The sequence below is a fragment of the Limanda limanda genome, chromosome 1, assembly GCF_963576545.1.
Source record: "Limanda limanda chromosome 1, fLimLim1.1, whole genome shotgun sequence".
Classification (NCBI taxonomy): Eukaryota; Metazoa; Chordata; class Actinopteri; order Pleuronectiformes; family Pleuronectidae; genus Limanda; species Limanda limanda.
In genome coordinates this window covers 15,031,987-15,050,556 of record NC_083636.1, presented here as the reverse complement: position 1 = coordinate 15,050,556, position 18,570 = coordinate 15,031,987, and the positions used below count along the sequence as shown (strand labels likewise).

General features: G+C 41.0%; 1 protein-coding gene and 1 long non-coding RNA gene across 5 annotated transcripts in view; one reads left to right on the top strand and one right to left on the bottom strand.

Moving 5' to 3' along the window:
- Positions 1 to 1,947: 1,947 nt before the first annotated feature.
- LOC133012385 (uncharacterized) lies at positions 1,948 to 3,724 on the bottom strand. The gene is made up of 3 exons (XR_009680852.1): positions 3,430 to 3,724; positions 3,155 to 3,215; positions 1,948 to 2,820 (listed from the first exon to the last, which is right to left on the bottom strand). It is a non-coding gene; the product is annotated as an uncharacterized LOC133012385 (long non-coding RNA).
- A 4,267-nt stretch (positions 3,725 to 7,991) lies between these two features.
- LOC132997975 (ELKS/Rab6-interacting/CAST family member 1-like) overlaps positions 7,992 to 18,570 on the top strand; it is a 119,271-nt gene continuing 108,692 nt past the window's right edge. For 2 of the 4 annotated variants that reach the window (XM_061067515.1, XM_061067511.1), the window contains exons 1-2: positions 7,992 to 8,232; positions 17,206 to 18,046. In XM_061067515.1, coding sequence (XP_060923498.1) covers positions 17,546 to 18,046 — 501 coding nt within the window. In that variant the 5' untranslated portion in view covers positions 7,992 to 8,232; positions 17,206 to 17,545. Of the gene's footprint in view, positions 8,233 to 8,380; positions 8,685 to 17,205; positions 18,047 to 18,570 lie in introns of all 4 variants that reach the window. The other 2 variants (XM_061067514.1, XM_061067513.1) reach the window with 2 other exon arrangements.

Sequence of the window (18,570 nt, the reverse complement as noted above, 5' to 3'; positions counted from 1 at the left end):
GCCACTTTAAAAAGCCACTGTAAAACTAAAATTGACCATTAGTTTCGTAACTTACATCTTTGAACGAAAATTTGCAGTTTACATCACTAAACATCCATTTTTTACTCATCTTATCACTACTCTTGTTCATTTGCTATTTCTTTGAGTTTGAAGTGTAAAATTTGTGTGTGTGTGTGTGTGTGTGTGCCGAACGTTGGATATGGTACTTACATAAATAAATAAAATATTTTAAATGCTGAAACACCCTCCAATCATGCTTAGCCAACATATATCTGTCTCACACACTCTGTATTATGCAACTGATATGTGTATATGTGTAACTATCCTTAATAAAACTGCATTTCTTTAAAAAAAAACAACCTCCAGGATCATACTTCTCTGTGTAGCCTGAGCGAGACACTTGTTTGCCATGGTACTTGTTCATAAGTACAGATATTTATATATCAATAAGTATACCTTTATGTCTATACCTTTATCAATATGCTTTGTAGAAGTTAAATTGAGAAGAAAATAGCAGTTCTCTCTGGATGGAGTTAGTGGAGACGCTTCAGAAGAGAGCGCTGGTTCTCCTGCTGTGTTTCTCTCAGGGGGAACTTTAGCCAGCAAACTATTTATACCTCAGCTGTCTGACTGACTGGCGCCCAGGGAACTGGGACACTGTGTGTGTGTGTGTGTGTGTGTGTGTGTGTGTGTGTGTGTGTGTGTGGTGTGTGTTTGGCCAGTGTCTAGTTGGACAGATGACTTTCTGATGATGTGTGTGAGACAGACATATAGAGACATGAAATAGGCCACACTACTCTCACCTGAAACTGTATGTAGGTCGTTCACTCGTCAAACACAAACTCTGAGGTGTCAATGTTCCACAGGTTCTGATGTACTGAGTAAATGCATGATGCTGAAAGAGCTGATTACAAGAAATACACTGACGAGATGAAACACCTCCTTAATGAAAGTAAACAAATAAAAGTATTTGTATTAGCAGCAAATTGTAGTATTACAGTAAAATACATGTGACTTTCCTCTGACATATTATTATGAATAACACAATTAGATGAGTAATACCAGGGCCAGCCCTGGCAATGTTGGCACCCTAGGTCGAGATTTCAAATTGGCGCCCCCCCAACATACACACGCAAACTGTCATGTATCCACAGTAACTTTCGGACTGTATACAGATGCACAAACAGGCAGACAAAATTGTATGCTATAAAAAACAATAAAAATATATAACAAAAAATATAAAGAGTCTGAAATCAGCTGTACTGATAGCATATCATGTCATGTCGACAAAAATAAACATTAATGATGTCCACAATCGGGGTGATTCTTACCTCTATATTGTTCTTTCTTCTCCTCCTCTACTTTGCGGTGCTTTCTGAATTGTGCACCTGATAATTTAATCTTTTTTTGATTAATCTTTGACTCTAACCGCAGACTGTCACCACAGCGTGTCTGTTCACACACACTGTAAAAACTGACAAGTTAGGTCAACTCAAACCGTTTGCTGAAACTGATTGCCTTGAACCATTTAAGTTTATTAACTCAAACAATTTAAGGTTTACAAATTATTTGATTTAAGCAAAAGTAACTCAAATATTTATTGATGAGGCAACTTGAGTAACTAAAGTTAATATTGCCGATCCCTATAAGTTACCTGACCTTAAATCTATTTAGTATTCTATACTCATATGCAGTATTTACACACACTTATTTACAATGTGTTGACAGAATGTAAGTGAATTAAGTAAGACCAACTTAAATGAACCTTCTTTATACAAATGTTACCACTTAAGTTCAATTTACTTAGTTGTCTTCCATTTAAGAAAATGATTACATAGTAGTTGTGATAACTTAAAACTTTATTATGGCTACTCAGTTCATTTGATTAAACTGATTGCCCTAAACATTTTAAACTCTATTAACTCAAAATAAAAACACCCACATGAGTCAGTTTGAGCAATTTATTTTGTTGTTCACATTTCAATGCAACCAGCTACTGAAATTCAAAGGAATATCTCTCAGATTTTTCACATATGCAATCTTAAAGGCTACAGCAGACTAAGCACATTATTATGCCCATAACGATAAACTGAACATAAAGCAGGGCACATTTTAAGTTAACAGTTTAAAGGTATAGTTCATCCAAAGTGTCAGTAACTGACAAAATAAAACATTTTTAACGTCAACATTTGGATACCCTTGGATTCCGTGCCAATATTGTTGTACAATGAAGCTGTTGAATTAAATGTTGTATACATTAACATTTATATGCTGGAAATGACAATGAAATGAGGCTCATATAAAAAATAATATAAATATAAATTACAAATATTTCCATGTGGTAAAGAAGAGAAGTGTGAACACCACAGAAGCAATCCAAGATTAGGATCTATTTTAACACAAAAATCTTAGGTGCCATAGTTTACTCTATATACATGTCATTAGCTACCAGTATTTGGCATGCAAGCAAAAAACGATGCTGACATTCAACATGATAAGCTAATGACAACCTACTCCAGCTCATTTCTCAAGGACTGCAACTTAGCTTCGAGCTGCTTTCTCCCATCATCAAGATTTAACAGGACAACCTGGATGAACTCAAAGAAGCCACTCAGCTTCTCAGGGTAGCTCAAATGTAGAGCATAGATCAGTCCACACAAAATTACCAGTGAATCAGTTCAAGATCTGTGAGACATTACAACTTGATTTGAGAACGATCGACACATGATGAGTTTCAAAGGGAACACCTGCAGGCACCTCTGCTTCATCCACCACTGCAACCAGAGCCACTGCTCCCTCCTGGGTTGCCTCCATCTCATCCTGAAAAGGGAATACATGTCCAGTGTAGTTGAGTGTACTTTTACAAACCATAAAATATGATTGCTGTGTGGACCATTACCTTTGAGTTGTTCATATAGTGAGGGCAGAGTTCTGGATTGGGTATATTTTTGTTGCTTATATTTTTCTCAAAATAGCTGATTAAGACATTAGTTACAGATACAACATATTATGTTACTTTTAAAAGTTGGTGTATGTAATCATTCCTCCTGCATACTGCACTGCCTGGTTCGGGCATATGTTATGACTGAACAAATACAAAAACATCTTTGGAAATAGATTGAATTAAGTTAAATTGCACTCATTATCTACTCACCACTATGCTGATGTTTTAGGGGTAAACAGCGTTGCAGCCAAATCCAATACAACTGGAGTAACTGAAACAGAAGAAAACAAACAGAAAATGTCTCCATTATGCTCCTGTGGTGTTATCTAATCATAGTCATCTAAGTGTCCATAAGCCCGTACATTCAAATTCAAGTCGAGACGGCGTCATTTACACCTTGTTTTGTAGCCTAAATGTCAGCTTCCGGAAGTAGTGATGCTAACGAATCCAAGACATGAAGAGCAGCAATGAAAGAACCACGTTACCTTGCGTGGAGGACGTATCGTCACGGGTTCTCCATCAGTAGTGAAGTCTCTCCAGCAGAAAGCTCTTCGTGCCGATCTTCTCCATCACGCCGGTGCCAGGTGCAAACCTCGTTCTGACCGGCTCGAACCGGTCACGCCCCCCGTCCCGTCGGTACCGTGTGCGACAGCAGGTGAACGGCAGGTTACCGGAAGTGAGCAGACTCACAGGAAGGTGACGGAGAAAGTTGAATGAGTCTGTAAACGCTCAAATGGCTTTTCCAAATATCTGACTCAGTTTCCTACCGGCCCTCGCTGGCTCGAGTTCTGCTGTGAAGCCGTGGATCCGCTTCACCTCAGCGGGTCAGCTCACCTGAGGTCATCAGCTTAAACCACTCACCTTTTCCTGTGTCCCTTTCAGAGTAAAAGCACTCTCGCGTTTCTGTTGACTGAGTCGATTCATTTGTTTTAACAAGGTTTTATTGTTGCAGGAGCGGAAAATGAACGGACTAATAACTTAGAGTCTTGACGTATACTTGCGTATAGAGCATAGACTTATAAGAGCCGTGCTTTTATTTCTGGACTATAAAATACGATAATGATTTGGGATGGAAAATAGTTTAGAAATCACAAACAGAAGTTGACCCCCCTCGCCCCATCCTTCAACACTCCAAAATATTAAAAGATGTATAAGACAAGGAAATTAAAACAATATTATATAAATATATATATATATATGTTTATATATATATATATAACTTTCACATGTACATATGCTACACAATGAATCACGTATAATATTAGTTGGCAATTAATTTTCTGTCAATCAAGTTGTTAAAAATACCTGCTTGTACGTTATGTAATTAACATCCTCACTTAGGTTCCACTTTGGAGGATTATTAAAGATGATCTGGATGCATACTTATCCAAAATATGATGATTTATAAACAAAAAAAAAAATACAATTTAAAATCCTAAGGAATAGGAAGCAGCCCATGGGAATTGCATTTTTTGTAATAGTATAAAATCAACTTAAAGAAAATGAGTCATTGAAAAAAATGTATTCATGTCAGCAGTACTCAAAATGCTCTCGAATTTAATCCAACTCAAAATAACTAAGTTATTACTCCAATAATTTACTTTTGAGTTCTGTTAAATTATTGATATTAGTGGTCTCAACTTTTTTTGAGAATTAAGTTATTGTAACTTACTTCATTAAGTAAGATGTACTGTTAGGTTTTACAGTGCAGGGAGCCCATCCAGGAGGATGTTTTAGATGCTGGCTTGCCTGTCCACGGAGCCACGGATGGCGACATCAGCAAATGTCCCTACTATGCTGCCAAAATTAGTAGGTTTTTATTCTTCTCTTTGTATGCATCATGCTGCTATGAGGAACTGTTGTGAGGTTGTTGCTGTCAAGGTTTGTTTTTCTCTCTTTGTGCATCCAGCGGCGTCGAGTGGAACGGCATATGCCAGTCAACTCGCCATGGCCGACCTCCGACACCCAACGGGACAGGTTCTGCTTGCGACTTGGATTGCTGCTCTGGCCTGATTCGCTGCATGGTATCTAATGTGATCCCGTCTCCAGCCTGTCATTTTGCTGCTGAGAGAGGGAGAGGGAGAGAGGGAGAGGGAGGAGAAACATTGAAGGAAGGCGAATAAGGAGATTGAGACCATTTCATAGTTTAATACAAACATTCTTTAGGGGTCCAAGCTAATTCAATATTGCACTTAAAAACTGTAACTGGCTATACAGCTGACAATGATGCACCTATATACAATACACTGTTACACAAGTACAGTTCTTTTTTAAAAGTCCATTCTCACATTTCGTAATTCATACTTGGCCTCCAGAAAGTTGGTACATGTGCACAAGTGATAGGAATCCGAAGCTGTTCCTACGCTTTGACAAGTGCATGTTTTATTAAAACTATTTCAGATAATTTAATTTCTACTGATGCATGTTGAAATGATTTAATTCTTTGCTTTGGGTTTTTAAGCTACATTATGATTAAGGTGTAAACAGAGAAGTCTGAGAAGGACATTTTCTTCTTCTAGTATTGATTGTTGGGACATGGTTTTTGTGCAAAAACGCAGGCCTCTCTTCCGGCCTGTATGGGTAGTCAAAACCTGAAAGCACATGTTCTTTGTCTCGAGAAAGCTGCATGTGCTGGAGCAAACTCAATCTCCCAGAGTGCAACGTGTTCTCTTTGTCCTGAGAAGGTCAAATAACTCAAACTCCCAGGAGGCTATATGTCCCCTTTGTTTCAGCATCTTCACACATAGGTGCGAAGTTCTACCAGGATCAGCTGCCAATTGGTCAATCTAGCCACATGACCTGGAGGCCACTGGACCTATTTAAGAGCAGGCCTCCTCCAGAGTCTCCCTCTTTGCTCCATTCCCTCTGAGGGCCGAAGGCCGCTCCAGCTCTCTTCTCCTCAACTCTTCAAGACGGCAGGCTGTCCAGCCTCTCCTCTCCTGCACCGCCTAGGAGAGGGCCGGGCTGCTCCCGCACATCTCCTTTCCCATCCAACAAGCGGAGGGCAAAGGTCGAGCTTCCCGCTCATCTTCTCAAGGAAACCTCCACGCATCTCAAGCCTCTTCTAAACTCCTTGCAGTGACTCGGTGTCCTGTAAGTAAGAACTTCAAACCAGCATCTGAGCCACAGTTCAACAGAACCGCGAAAGCAGAAACCTTACGACCAACCAGAGACTTCGCACAAAGCCATGGCGAACGGCGAACTGCACAGCAACTTTCTCCCTGTTCAAGGACTGGTAACAAACTGGGCTTAATAATGACACTAGAACTAAGCAAGACTGTTTATTTGATTGTGTGTGGTGTTTTAAAGTTTGATATATGTGGTGTTATTGAAGTTACAAGCTAAATGAAAGTTAATGTGAGTTAGGCTCTACACAGACCCTGCCATTTACTAATTCGCATTCTCACAGACACGGCATATCACTACCTTCGTACCTTCTCCCTTACTCCAGAAGAAGGCGGGGGCTGCGACCATCTTAAAAGACCACAGGAAGGTGTGACTCTCTTTGTTTAACTACCAGAGAGACCCTCTCAAACACACACACACACACACACACACACACACACACATACACACACACACACACACAAACACACACACACAAACACACACACACACACTCACATACACATCTTTGTTAGTTAGTATTTTGTTTAGTAATTGGTGTTTTTTTATACTTATTATGTTTATAATAAATGTTTTCTTTTAAACTTGTCCTGTCATTAATGTTGCATAAGTGAAGTTTGCCAACCGTTACACTGTCAAGAACTCTATAAACCTTAACTGTTCATTATATAATCTTTAATAATAAATATTAAGATTTCTAATTGAACTACATCTAAATGAGACTGATCTTAATCAATAAATTGGCTATCTTTTCCCTTCTAGGAAGGGTGGTGTCCCGCGAGAACTTAAACAAACTAAAGTTATGATTTAATATTAATATTTTAAATATTTATGTTTTATATTTTATTTTGATAACCAAATTTATTGAAAGCCTAAAGGCACACCAGCTTATGGTATCACTCCTAACCATTATTGCACAACATAATGGTTTATCTAAATTCTTCTAATAGACCTGTAGTTTATCTACTTGACGGTTACTTATGTTCGAGGTAGGTCTTTTAACATCTCATTTGTTTTGAATACACAAGTATCCACCATCGCTACAACTGGGTACCCATCATTCATATAGATTTTGACGTAAGTTTTCTTCTAAAATTCTCCAAAATTATAATAATACAAAATTAATTACACGTGTAATTAATTTTAATTTTCACCCTGACACAGTATGCTTGTTGCACACAGAGTACCAAAGGAGATGTGTTGATAGTAACATTTACACCATGATGCTGTGCTCTCAACGCATATTGCATGTGATGTGACTATGCAGTATTCTTTCATTAGCAAAGCTCATTCAGGACAACAGCTGGAGTGCAGCTGTTTGGTCACAGCCATGGAAACCTATGTAATGATACTGATGTGTTATGCATTCTCGTTTCTCAGGTTCCTGCTGCAGAAAGATGGCAATATAGTATGTTGGGCATGGACTGCCTGATATACCCCATGTGCATGCTGAAGTGTCTTTAGCAAGATACTGAATCTCTAAAATTGGCAGGATTATCTTAATCATCATCATCAATATCTTACACTATGTAAATTTAAAAACAAAAGAAAATTTAATTAAATTAATCCTGCACAGTAGGCTTCTGCGCAGGAGGTAAATAAATATTAAATGAAATAATTTTAAAAAAAATTAATTAAATAACTTAAAATAAATTAAATTAAATTAAAATAAAAAATGTGTATTATCATCAGTGCCTGTCAGTGCTCGGGCCCTAATAATATATTTATATCTTATTTCGTTTATTATACAAAATGATGAATGGATGACGATGAAGAGAGGGAGGGAGGAAGAGGAGAGAGGGGGGGGGGGGCCTGCTAAAGGCTGTTACGTCTCGGGGGCGCGCTCGCTCCGCCGCGCTGACGTCACGGGAGCGCCCGAGCACCGGGGGGAGGCGGCAGTCAGTCAGTCAGAGACCGAGCAGAGAGGGAGACACACGGGGGAGAAGAGGGAGCGAAACAGCGAGCAGACAGAGAGACAGCTGCGGTCCACCGGAGCAGACAGACAGGCAGGCTGCCCGGGAGACAGCGCGTCACCTCGGCTGACCGTCTGTCCCGTCACACGGCCTCACGGCAGCAGAACCACCGGCGAGCAGGAGACAGAGAACCCCTTCCTCCATCTTTTCTAACAGAGCTTATTCCACTGGAGAGGACACACAGCCGCAGTGAGTACTGGAACTTCCTCTGTGTGTGTGAGACAGCATACATGATTCATAACATGGGCCTACGTGTGTCTGTGTGTTGCCCATGTGTGTGTGTGTGTGTGTGTGTGTCTGTGTTGTGCTGCTGTCCACATACATGTTTGTCCAACAGGAGCTTGGACACATATGCACACTGAGCTGTGGTCTCAGGTCAGTACGTGGAGGCGGATTATCTGACGTGTGTCCGTCCCACACATGTCAATCACGAGATACGTTGTGTCTTTGTCTTCTTCAACACAACGGACGCAACTTAACGTGCACAGGAGCCAGGTGAGGCTGTGCAGACCAGAGTCTTCCTCCTCTTCCTCTTCGTCCTCCTCTTCCTCCACGTCTCGTCTGTGTACCTGCCCAATAATGCGATTATCAGGCTGCTCCCTGTGTTGCAGGCGCCACATGAAGTGTCCATCAAAATCCAGGTAGACTGTTGTTGTCCTAACATTCTTCTAATATAACATCTGCAGGGACCTGATTGTTGTCTGGCCTGCTTCCAAACCTCCTGTGGAATCACTGACACCCACAAGTGGAAGTCAATGATAAGTTTGTGTTTCATCTCTCCGCTTTTCAAACAGGATCCCTCAGGTTCTCTTATGTTTTTTTCCTTTTTTTTCAGTTTTGAACTTTTGCAAGATGACAAAGAAATCAAAGCACGTCTCTAAATCCTCGTCTTCACTGCTGGTGTAGCTGCACAGGACTGTCCCAGCCATTTGTTGACAGATTCCACCCAAAGCAACATGTGAACGACTTGATTGATTTGTGTAAAATAGCTCAAAAAAACCATATAGCAATATTGCATTTTAACTCCATCAATAGCAGGACAACAAAAGTCTAATATATATCGATACTTTGCTTATGCATTATGCAACAAAGTGTGGAGTAAAAAATCAATTGATCAACCTCAGAATTGTGTATTTTCTGCTCTTTAAGAAGAGTTTAAAACAATAACTTCACTCTGGAGAAAAAATTCAGCCTTAAATCTTAAAAGACCCAATAAAGTGACGTTTATCATGATGATTTTCGATATCAACTGATTTGATTTTTATGTAATTTTGAGCCATATCAAGGAGCCATTGTGCAAAACATGGGTCTGGTGTGATTGTGTTGTTGAGGGCGGGGAGCTGGCGTCTGCTGCGTGTGTTGTGCAACACTCAAGGGTGGTTAGTGGTGGTGGTCGGGGGATGAAAGGGGGGGGGGGGGCTGGACCATGACTGTATGATTTCCTCCTTGTTCCGCCCACATCTCCATTTCTTCGCTCCGCTCCTCCTCCGGGAACACGAGTCGGGGAATGGAGCTGCTGCTTCCTTCCTCCTGAGGTCCTTGTAAACACTGGACATTTTTAAATGTCCCGGCTCTGCACGCCCCAGTCTTCCTCTGGCTGAACCCTATTATAATACTAGTTACTTATAATACTACTGCTATACTATGCTATAATCTTCCAATCTTAACATGGACCTGAGCCATAAAAATAATAAAGTTTATTTATACAGCACTTGACTTAACAAAGTTACAAAGTGCTTAAAAGCAAGTTAAAAAAATTAAGATTTAAAGAACAGTAATTAAAACCAGAGAAAGTTAATCAGTTATTGAATCAGATGGGAATAAAATAAAACTACACACCACAACCAGAAAATCTTTGCTAAACGAAAAAGGAGGGGGGTGGTGTGTCTTGCCACCAGTATCATACTAAAAGTAGTTTCCATATGAAAATTGTTCTTATGAGGCAACTTTGCAGATTTCAGTTCTTGAATGACGTTCTTCCTGGTGTTTTCCAGACGCTCTTCAAAACCTGTCTTCTCACCATGATGCCAGTCCAGATCCAGTCACTTATAGATGGTTGCTCTGTCTACAACCTTGGATTAAACTTAAAATTGGTCCTCAGAAATTACCATAATACGCTTATGGACCCTGTTTAAAAGTCTGGGACCATTTGGCACCCCCACATGACATGAGGTAAAGTGTCCTCTGAGGATAATGGCCTGTTTGATCTCAACAGGTGAACTGTCGCACGGCATCGGGGACTCTGTGATGTGGAAATATAAGCAGAGCTCCATCCACAGATCTAAATGAAGAGAGACAGAGGGGGTTAATAACTATGTGATGAAGTTAGAAAAGTGAGGCCAGTTATTGCCTGAAGTGATGGGCAGAGCTTTGTACTGTGCATCTGTACAGTGCATTTGGCCAATGCTACGTTTTAGTATTTCTTGGTTCCTTTTAGCATTCAAGCATTTCAATCCATTGTTATAACCTCCTGAACTTTTGATCCCTCATTAACCCTCTGCACTGTGACTCCTCTGACTCCAGACTCAACGTCAGGGGCAAGAACTTCTGTCATATTGGCTCAAGACTTTGGACCAATATGAGGAGCTGAGTCTAATGAAGACTGTAGATCTTTAAAATCAATTCCCAACACTCACTTTTATAATGAGAACATGTAATCGTTACTGAAGTAGTTTGTCACTTTGTTAGTGGTTGGCTTTATTTCTATCATATCATATTGGATGGATGGATGTCTCAGGTGATGTTGAGTCACCCTGTACGATCACATTCCTCTTGAGAGGACGAGCCTGGCGGAGTCGCACTCTCTTTCTCTTCCTCTAACCACCTCATACTCCTTTATTGCCCTTTCCTGCCTTTGTGTTAATTGTCGAATCGCAACGGCCCATTTTCCATATTTGTTATGTAGACAGCAGCAGCAGTAGCAGCTGAGATCAGATAAGAGCACATGGTGTTATTGCAAGTGCATGGCATCGGCATATTTCATGTGCATCCGTGTGTTTGTGTACATGGAGGTGTGTGAGTCACAGTGTGTAATTGTGTGTGCGCTTTGTTTGCCCGGGCCTGCATCTCAGATTAATTTCCTGTGGTGCACAACAGACTGGAGCTGATGCTATCAGTGGCTTATCAGCGTTGTGCTTTCCAGAGTCTGAACCATATTATATGTTATCGCGGACAGGAGCCGTGGCCACAGTCACTCCGGTGTTACTTCTCTGTATGTTACCCAGACATCTTCTGCCTGGCACAAGATTCACTGTCACCCACCCGCTAATATTTACTCCCAAGTTTAAATGCGCTGATGAGTTAATTGAAAATAAAAAAACAACTTTATGTTTTGGCTTCCAATATACTGTGTGCAGGTGTAGTTGGGTTTTCTATTTATGGCAGAAGTGATGAAAACTTTAGAAATCTAGTTTTTTCATCCATGGTTCAAAATCCTCGTCAGGCTGTTTATGAGGATGATTGCTGTATAATCGATATAATGCCCTGACATGGAGACAATATCTAGTGTCTTGTGTGTGGAACCAGGCCAAACCACTAATAATACAGTAATCCAAACCAAACGACAGCATTGCTTGAGTTATGTGTTTTACAGCAGAGCTAAATAAATCCTGTTAAGCCCCGATGCATATTGAAGTAGTGAGAAGCTGCACTGGGACTGAGGTATCGGGCCTGTTTTTATTAAACCACTCAAAGTGGCATTATGTGAAAACTGACCTGAATAAGAATATCGTAAGAATAACCACTATTTCTTATTTAAGAGAGCAGCAGAGGTCTCTGAAGTGGTTACATATCACATCCTGGATGATTGGGTTAGGGTTAGGGTTTACATATGATTTAAACATTTGAAATAATTTAATTCCACTTTTTTGTTTCTTTGCAAGCAACATCGTCAAAGCAGAAATCACATTTGTTTTCTCGCACTTTTCTTGCCTTGTCATTTTCTGGCCTTTGATTTCATTGATGTACCTTTAGCAGAATTTCTATAGTGAATGTATTACACTGTTTGCACGAGTTGCACAGATACAATTATCTTCTCTGAAAATTAAATTGCAGTATAGTTTAGCAGAAAACCTTGTTTTTTACTCCTACATTTGATTAATGTTTGACACAAGCTCCTACAGAGTTTTCATTTGCCTTACAATGATGTAATGCTAACACTCGTGGGATTGAGATAATTCATCTCCCCTTTGCTCCAGTTAGACAAGTAGCAGTCCGATTTTCACCCATCGTCCTGATAAAGCAGCTGTAAAGGTAAAAAACCAGGCGTTCACCGCTTCATCTTTTTAAATCTTCAGGCAGAGTAGATGCAGAACAAATTTGGCTCCCCCCTTCAGCAGAGCTGTCGAGTTGATTTCCAGTGAGATGTGTAACCTCAGACAGCACCAGCGAGTCCTTTCCAGTCACATCACCCTAATCACACGAGTAATAACAATGTTCGAGTTGAGGATAATGGGTTTTTATGAGCTCCCCGATCCTCAGGCGAGCGACAAACTTTGTCAAACTCTGCTCCCGCGCTGAAACGCAAGCTCGGCTAAGTATAGGTTGAGTGGTGTGTTGCTTTGTGCGCTGTGATAGACGGATGTGGGGTTGTCACATAAATAGAGCATGCTGAACACCTTCAGGAATGCTGATGGAGGAAGAGAGGAAGCATCAGGGAGAAAAGTGAGAGTGGGAGAGGGGAAGGATGGATTAGAGGTCGGAGAGGGGACTAAATCTGAATAAAACCTCTGTCTCTCAGTTTGGGTATAAAATCCTGTCTCACCTTGTGTTTAATGCGAATCCTCACCCGTCATGTTTGCTCATAGGCTCTGTAGTAACATCTGTATTGTTCTGAGCAGTATAATGTCTTTCAGTTCATTTAGCTCCGGGCACCAGATTCACTGTTTTGGGTCATTCTCAGTGTCGTTTCTGTTTTCAGCAAATAACAACCCAGTCACATACCTCACTGTAGGCTACGTGCCCAGCTCCAAACAACAGAGAGCCATGCCGATGAACATAATGGGGCATTAGCAGCTAAAGAGCCAAACGTCTCCCTCAGGATTTACTAGAGACCATAAACAGCGAAAAAAGGACTGAATGTTGAAATCATCAAGTGGACAGAAACATGGCTCCGGTGCTTGCAGGTTGAATATACTGCCAACTGTTTGTTATGAAGGTATATTAACCCAAAAGGTGATGAAATGTCTGCGTCATCAACTTTCTGCTGCTATTCAGGGTTTCAAATTTTGTTTTTATCTGTAGCCATGTTGTGAAAAAGATAACATTCGAAGTCAGTCATCTACTGTGCCAGAACTGGATCTACACAAGTACATGTACGTGGCATGACGCCATGGAGACATTCTTGGTATCCTGGTGTGATAGTCTAGGATTTTACGAGGCCTGGAAGATTCAAAGATACAGCGTGGCTGTTAGAAACAGTACAGAGAGGCAGAGGATGAAACACAATGGTGTTTCCTGACGATTGTTGTTAGTGGGATGAAGTTATTTTGGTTCTTAAAATGTATTCCTGGGCTTTTCCAGGATCTGTTCCAGTAGGTTTTTTTTTTTTTAAATAGAAGCCCCAGTCAGATTCTGGCTGACAATTCAGATTTTTGCAGCTCAGTAATTGTGTGACTATTGATTTGATTAGAGCTGGAATGATTCATCTATTAGTGGATTGACAGATAATTTGAACATGATTACTAACTTCAGATCCTCAAATGTAAATACTTTCTGTATTTCAAAGTTTTATAACATGTTAAACCGGATATTGTTGGGTTTTTGATTATTGGACTATTCCTAAGAAGTTGTTACCAGACCCTTATGACAAAGAAATGTAATTGAGGCTTGATATTTTACAGGTTAACCATAAACGTATTAAAAGTAAATATGAATTAAATTGGCCCAACTATGAATCACTCTACTTGCACTGATTTCTTTCATAACCTTCTTTTAACAGATTAAATGATTACCCAAGACATTTCTTTTACCCTAGATCTGATCATATCTGTTATGGCAAATCAATATTCATGCTACAACAAATGTCATTCCAAGGCTTGCATGAACTTGAAGTTTGAATTTTTTAAAACAAAGCTGATGCTCATGAATTCTGTGAGATTGGGTTGAAGCTCACTCTGCCCCTCAAGGTGAAGAGTGGACTCCCATGAACCTTCAGTGTGGCAGCGTCTGACAGATGTTTCACCACGGTGCTGTTTCACAGTTTGGTGAAAGGGCAGGAGGGATAGTGCACGCAATTGACAAATAGCTCTCGGACAGTCATATGCTCGTGATCGCTGGATCTCATGAAGTGCGTCATACAATTGGTGTGTTGTTTTTATTCTGTATCTCTCTACTTGATTCTCTGTCCTATCTGAGCTCTCCCTCGACCTGTAGGACACACTGATGATTCATTCATAGGACCTTAGACTTGAACTGTAGGAAACACAACATGGTGTGTGTTGTGGTTTCCATGAGGCCATGAAGCCAATAACAACACAAAAGAGTTGTGTGTTTAGCTGTGTGATAAATGGGTGACCTGGGTGTACCTCGATTCTTGACTCATGCATGCTGGGGTCGGCGCCACCTCCCTGCAACAAGATAAACAGTTTGTATGTGTGTATTTTGTGTGTTTGTGTCTAAGAACGTAAATTTAGCTTTAGCCGGATACAGAAAACTGCAGCTTGCATGTTCCCAAACCTATAATCAAATGTCCCGTTCATAGTTTTTAGTACGAAGCTATGACCCAGGGAAAAGACAGTTAGCACTAAATTGTAGTATTGTGGATCTCCACTGGAAAAGTATGAAGGGGGGAAGTACATTTTATTTTCTACCGTCTATCAGAGATGCCTTTGAGCAAGGCTTTTAAACTACCAACCACTAAGTGCCCAAGCAGGGGCAGGTCATGACCCAAAAAGAGCTCACTGTGAGTTGGATAAACGCTCAAATAAAGGCAACTAAAAGAAGCCAGACAGACAACGTTTTTTTTTATGTGCTTTAGTGAGAATCAGGACACGAGCATATACATTATGTACAGGTCAGCAAGTCGAGGGGGGAGGAGGAGGAAAGCCCCCGCAAAACACACACACACACACACACACACACACACACACACACACACACACACACACACACACACACACACACACACACACACACACACACACACACACACACACACACACACACACACACACACACACACACACACACACACACACACACACACACACACACACACACACTGGGTCCCTGTAGTCTCAAAAAGGCCTCAGATGAAGCATCAGATGTGTGTGTTTGTCGTGACGTGATTCTTTAGAGCCACTGAGCTGATGTGTGTTCATCTGTGTCAATGTGTTGAATATTTTCATGTTTTTTTTTGCATCTGGACTGATATGTCTGATATCTTGGCTCATTGTGCACATGTTTGAGTGAGTGAGAGCGTGTGTGTGTGTGCTGCTGTGTGCCAGAGGCAGCGTTCTGGCCTGTTTCTGTCCAGGTGTGTGTTTTTGGCCTGAGGGGAGACAGAGCAGATGGTCCCTGTTGGGGTTTTCACTGTATGGACGGGCCGGTGTAACTGACTGGCTGTCAGTGAGATCTCCCTGGCCAAAAGATCTGAGCCTCAGCTAGAAAGACACACCCCGGGCTGTTAAAGGGACCAGGTAGATTAAAAAAGAGCAAACCGACGACCTGCCTTCAAACACGGGGAGAACATGGAAACTTCCATGCAGTAAGACCCTGCCCGAAGCAAATGTGCAATTTTAATTACAGTATTCACAACCTGAACAAACGCTGTTATCGTTTTCCGAGTATAAAGTGTAAGTGAGAAAGTTGATGGCTGGGATTCAAACCAGGAACCTTCTTAGGACTGCTTAACAAGGAACATTACTGAACCACCACTGCTCTAAAATGTGATTTAAAATATATTGACCTTGAATTTCAAAATTTTACAATAAAAAGTATTCACATTGAAGTTGTTTTTTAAGTCTGAAACTTGGTCCTTTTTTAGAAACCTCAATTGTTTATACAAACATATTGAAGCTCAGTACATGGTGTCCACAGTGGGTAGTTCAGGGGACATCAGAGATTAGAGCATTCACAGCAGAGAGTTTGAAAAAGGCAGCATCTTCTGAGACATTTATCAGCAACCTGTGCAAACAACAAGTGCTCATAGATTATAATGGTGTGACAGAAATGACACAAAAAACACAAAAATTCACTGCTCTGTTTATTACACAGCTCCTTTGACCTGCTTGACTAAATCAGTTTCAATGTTTACCGTAATTTATTTCATCCAACACACACGCACACACACACATAATTTCATGGTGTTCCTGCTTTATTTTAATTGTAGGATTACAGTTGACATGTTTGACATCTAGTGTAGCTGATCCCTCAATCCAGTGTGACTGATATGATTACCAGAAATAGAAAAAAACAAATCAATTTCTTCCTTTATTCCATACCAATGTTATTATTCCAGTTTATACATGGATCAATAACAAAGCTTCAACACATAGTATTCTATCTATAATACATGAGATTCATCCAGCTGTTAAACTGACCTGCATGAACATGAAGTCACCCGATTAAATGTCATCTGCTCTCATCTGGTTCATCTCAGCCGCCGGACGGTGACTTTGATTTTGGTGCCAGAGGTGTCAGGACAGAGTGTGATCTCAAGAAGGAGTAGCGGGTGGTGGGGAGACAAAGCCGGCTGTGTGATCATATGAACTGACAGATCGGCTGATGACGCTTGTGCCTGTGGCAGAGAGGCATTTCTGTGACTGCGGTCCATGAACTGAAAATGTCAGCTTTATATAGTTTACTGTGTTTTCATCTTCTTCTGCTTGCACCCTGAAATCGTAGATGCCAGATTCTATGACACTTTATTGCATGCATCAGTACTATGGGACATATGATCGAAATATTTTGTCCAGTCAGCTGTTTCTATGACCTGCTGCTATGATGAGGATTGAGGCCGTTTTACTTGTGGCTGCTTTTATTTGGGGCTTCTGTTGGATACACAGAGTATAAGACAACAGATATTTAGATTATTAATACTTTGTCCAAGTTTATTCAAATGCAAAAGAGACATTTTTAAATGGTATTTTTTCAATGAAACAAAAGGAAGTCTTTTAATTCTGTTTTCCTCATCAATTCATTTCTCTCTCCTTTTCTTTCTAGGTGATCCCGCCCCACCGGCCTTGAGGATTAATTGGCTTCCTTCATCTAAGCGGATGCCCTATTTATTACAGTTTTCTCACAAAGCCCATGGATTTCATTGAGCGTGTTGGAGAGACTTGATCACAGATATGTCAACAAGGCATCAGGATATTCCCAGTGAAGAAGCACTTCAGTAGAAGACGGGAGTTTTGTGTTTTTATGACTATGTTGTAATAGCACAGGCTCCTCACCTTATTTTCTCAGGACACCCCCTTTCTGGACTATTGTAGTATAGTCTCACTTGATCGTTTGCTCCAGATACACGTACATCTCCTCAGTATACCCCCCACATTGTGTCACCATGTACGGGAGCTCACGTTCCATCTCAAAGCTGGATGTTGTGGGATCCAATGGGAACGGGTCGGCTTCTGGGAGTCCCGGTCGCTCCCCACGCCTCCCTCGCTCCCCACGCCTCGGACACAGGAGAAACAGCAGCACCAGCTCCACCGGCGGACTAACAGGCTCTGGTAAAACCCTGTCCATGGAGAATATTCAGTCTCTTAACGCCGCCTACGCCACAGGGGGTCCTATGTACTTCCCGGACACAGTTGATGACCAGATCGGGATTGGGAGTCTGGGCAGTGGGCTTAATCCCTCGCTGCCCAAAAGCACCATGACCTTGGGGAGGGCTGGTGCCAGGCTTCCTTATGGAATGAGGGCGGCAATTATGGGCAGCAGTCCTAATATAAACATTGGAGGTATGGGTTGTGGAGCGGTCATGCCTTCTGATGCTATAGCATTTGGAGGAGAGATGCCAAACCATCCTCCACAGGCAGCTACTGTTCCCCACTCCATGAGACAGGTGAGCCACAGATGTGTGTTCTTCTGCTGTTGCTGCAACTCTGAAGTCAGTCATTTTTAAACTGAACTTATTAACATGTTCTAGTTCTACCTTAAAACAATAAAAGATCAAATCATTTGCTTCTAGTAAAAAGAAAATGGCATCACTGAACCATCTGTTCTATGTAGAGATTATTGATCATCTAGGTGTTTAAGAGTGAATATTTTCCTTTAAAGTTACCCTTTAATTAAATATACATAAATCCTGTGTGCTAAAATAGATAAGGTCAGCCCTCCCACTGCCTGTGCACCATTAGTCATAACCTGAAAGCTCGTCTCTCTAAGAAGTTTCTCTCCTTTTTCTCCCATACCTCCCCCCTCTAATCGTTTCTAATTATTTCTAAAGCAAAGCAGTCCATCTCTCCTTGACCTTTATTTCCTTAACAAGCCTCATACACTCTGTAACTTGGCGATTGTGAGGATGCTCTTACTCTAAAGCTTAACTTTCTTATCTTTAACGTTGCTGATTTACCGATGCAGATACAT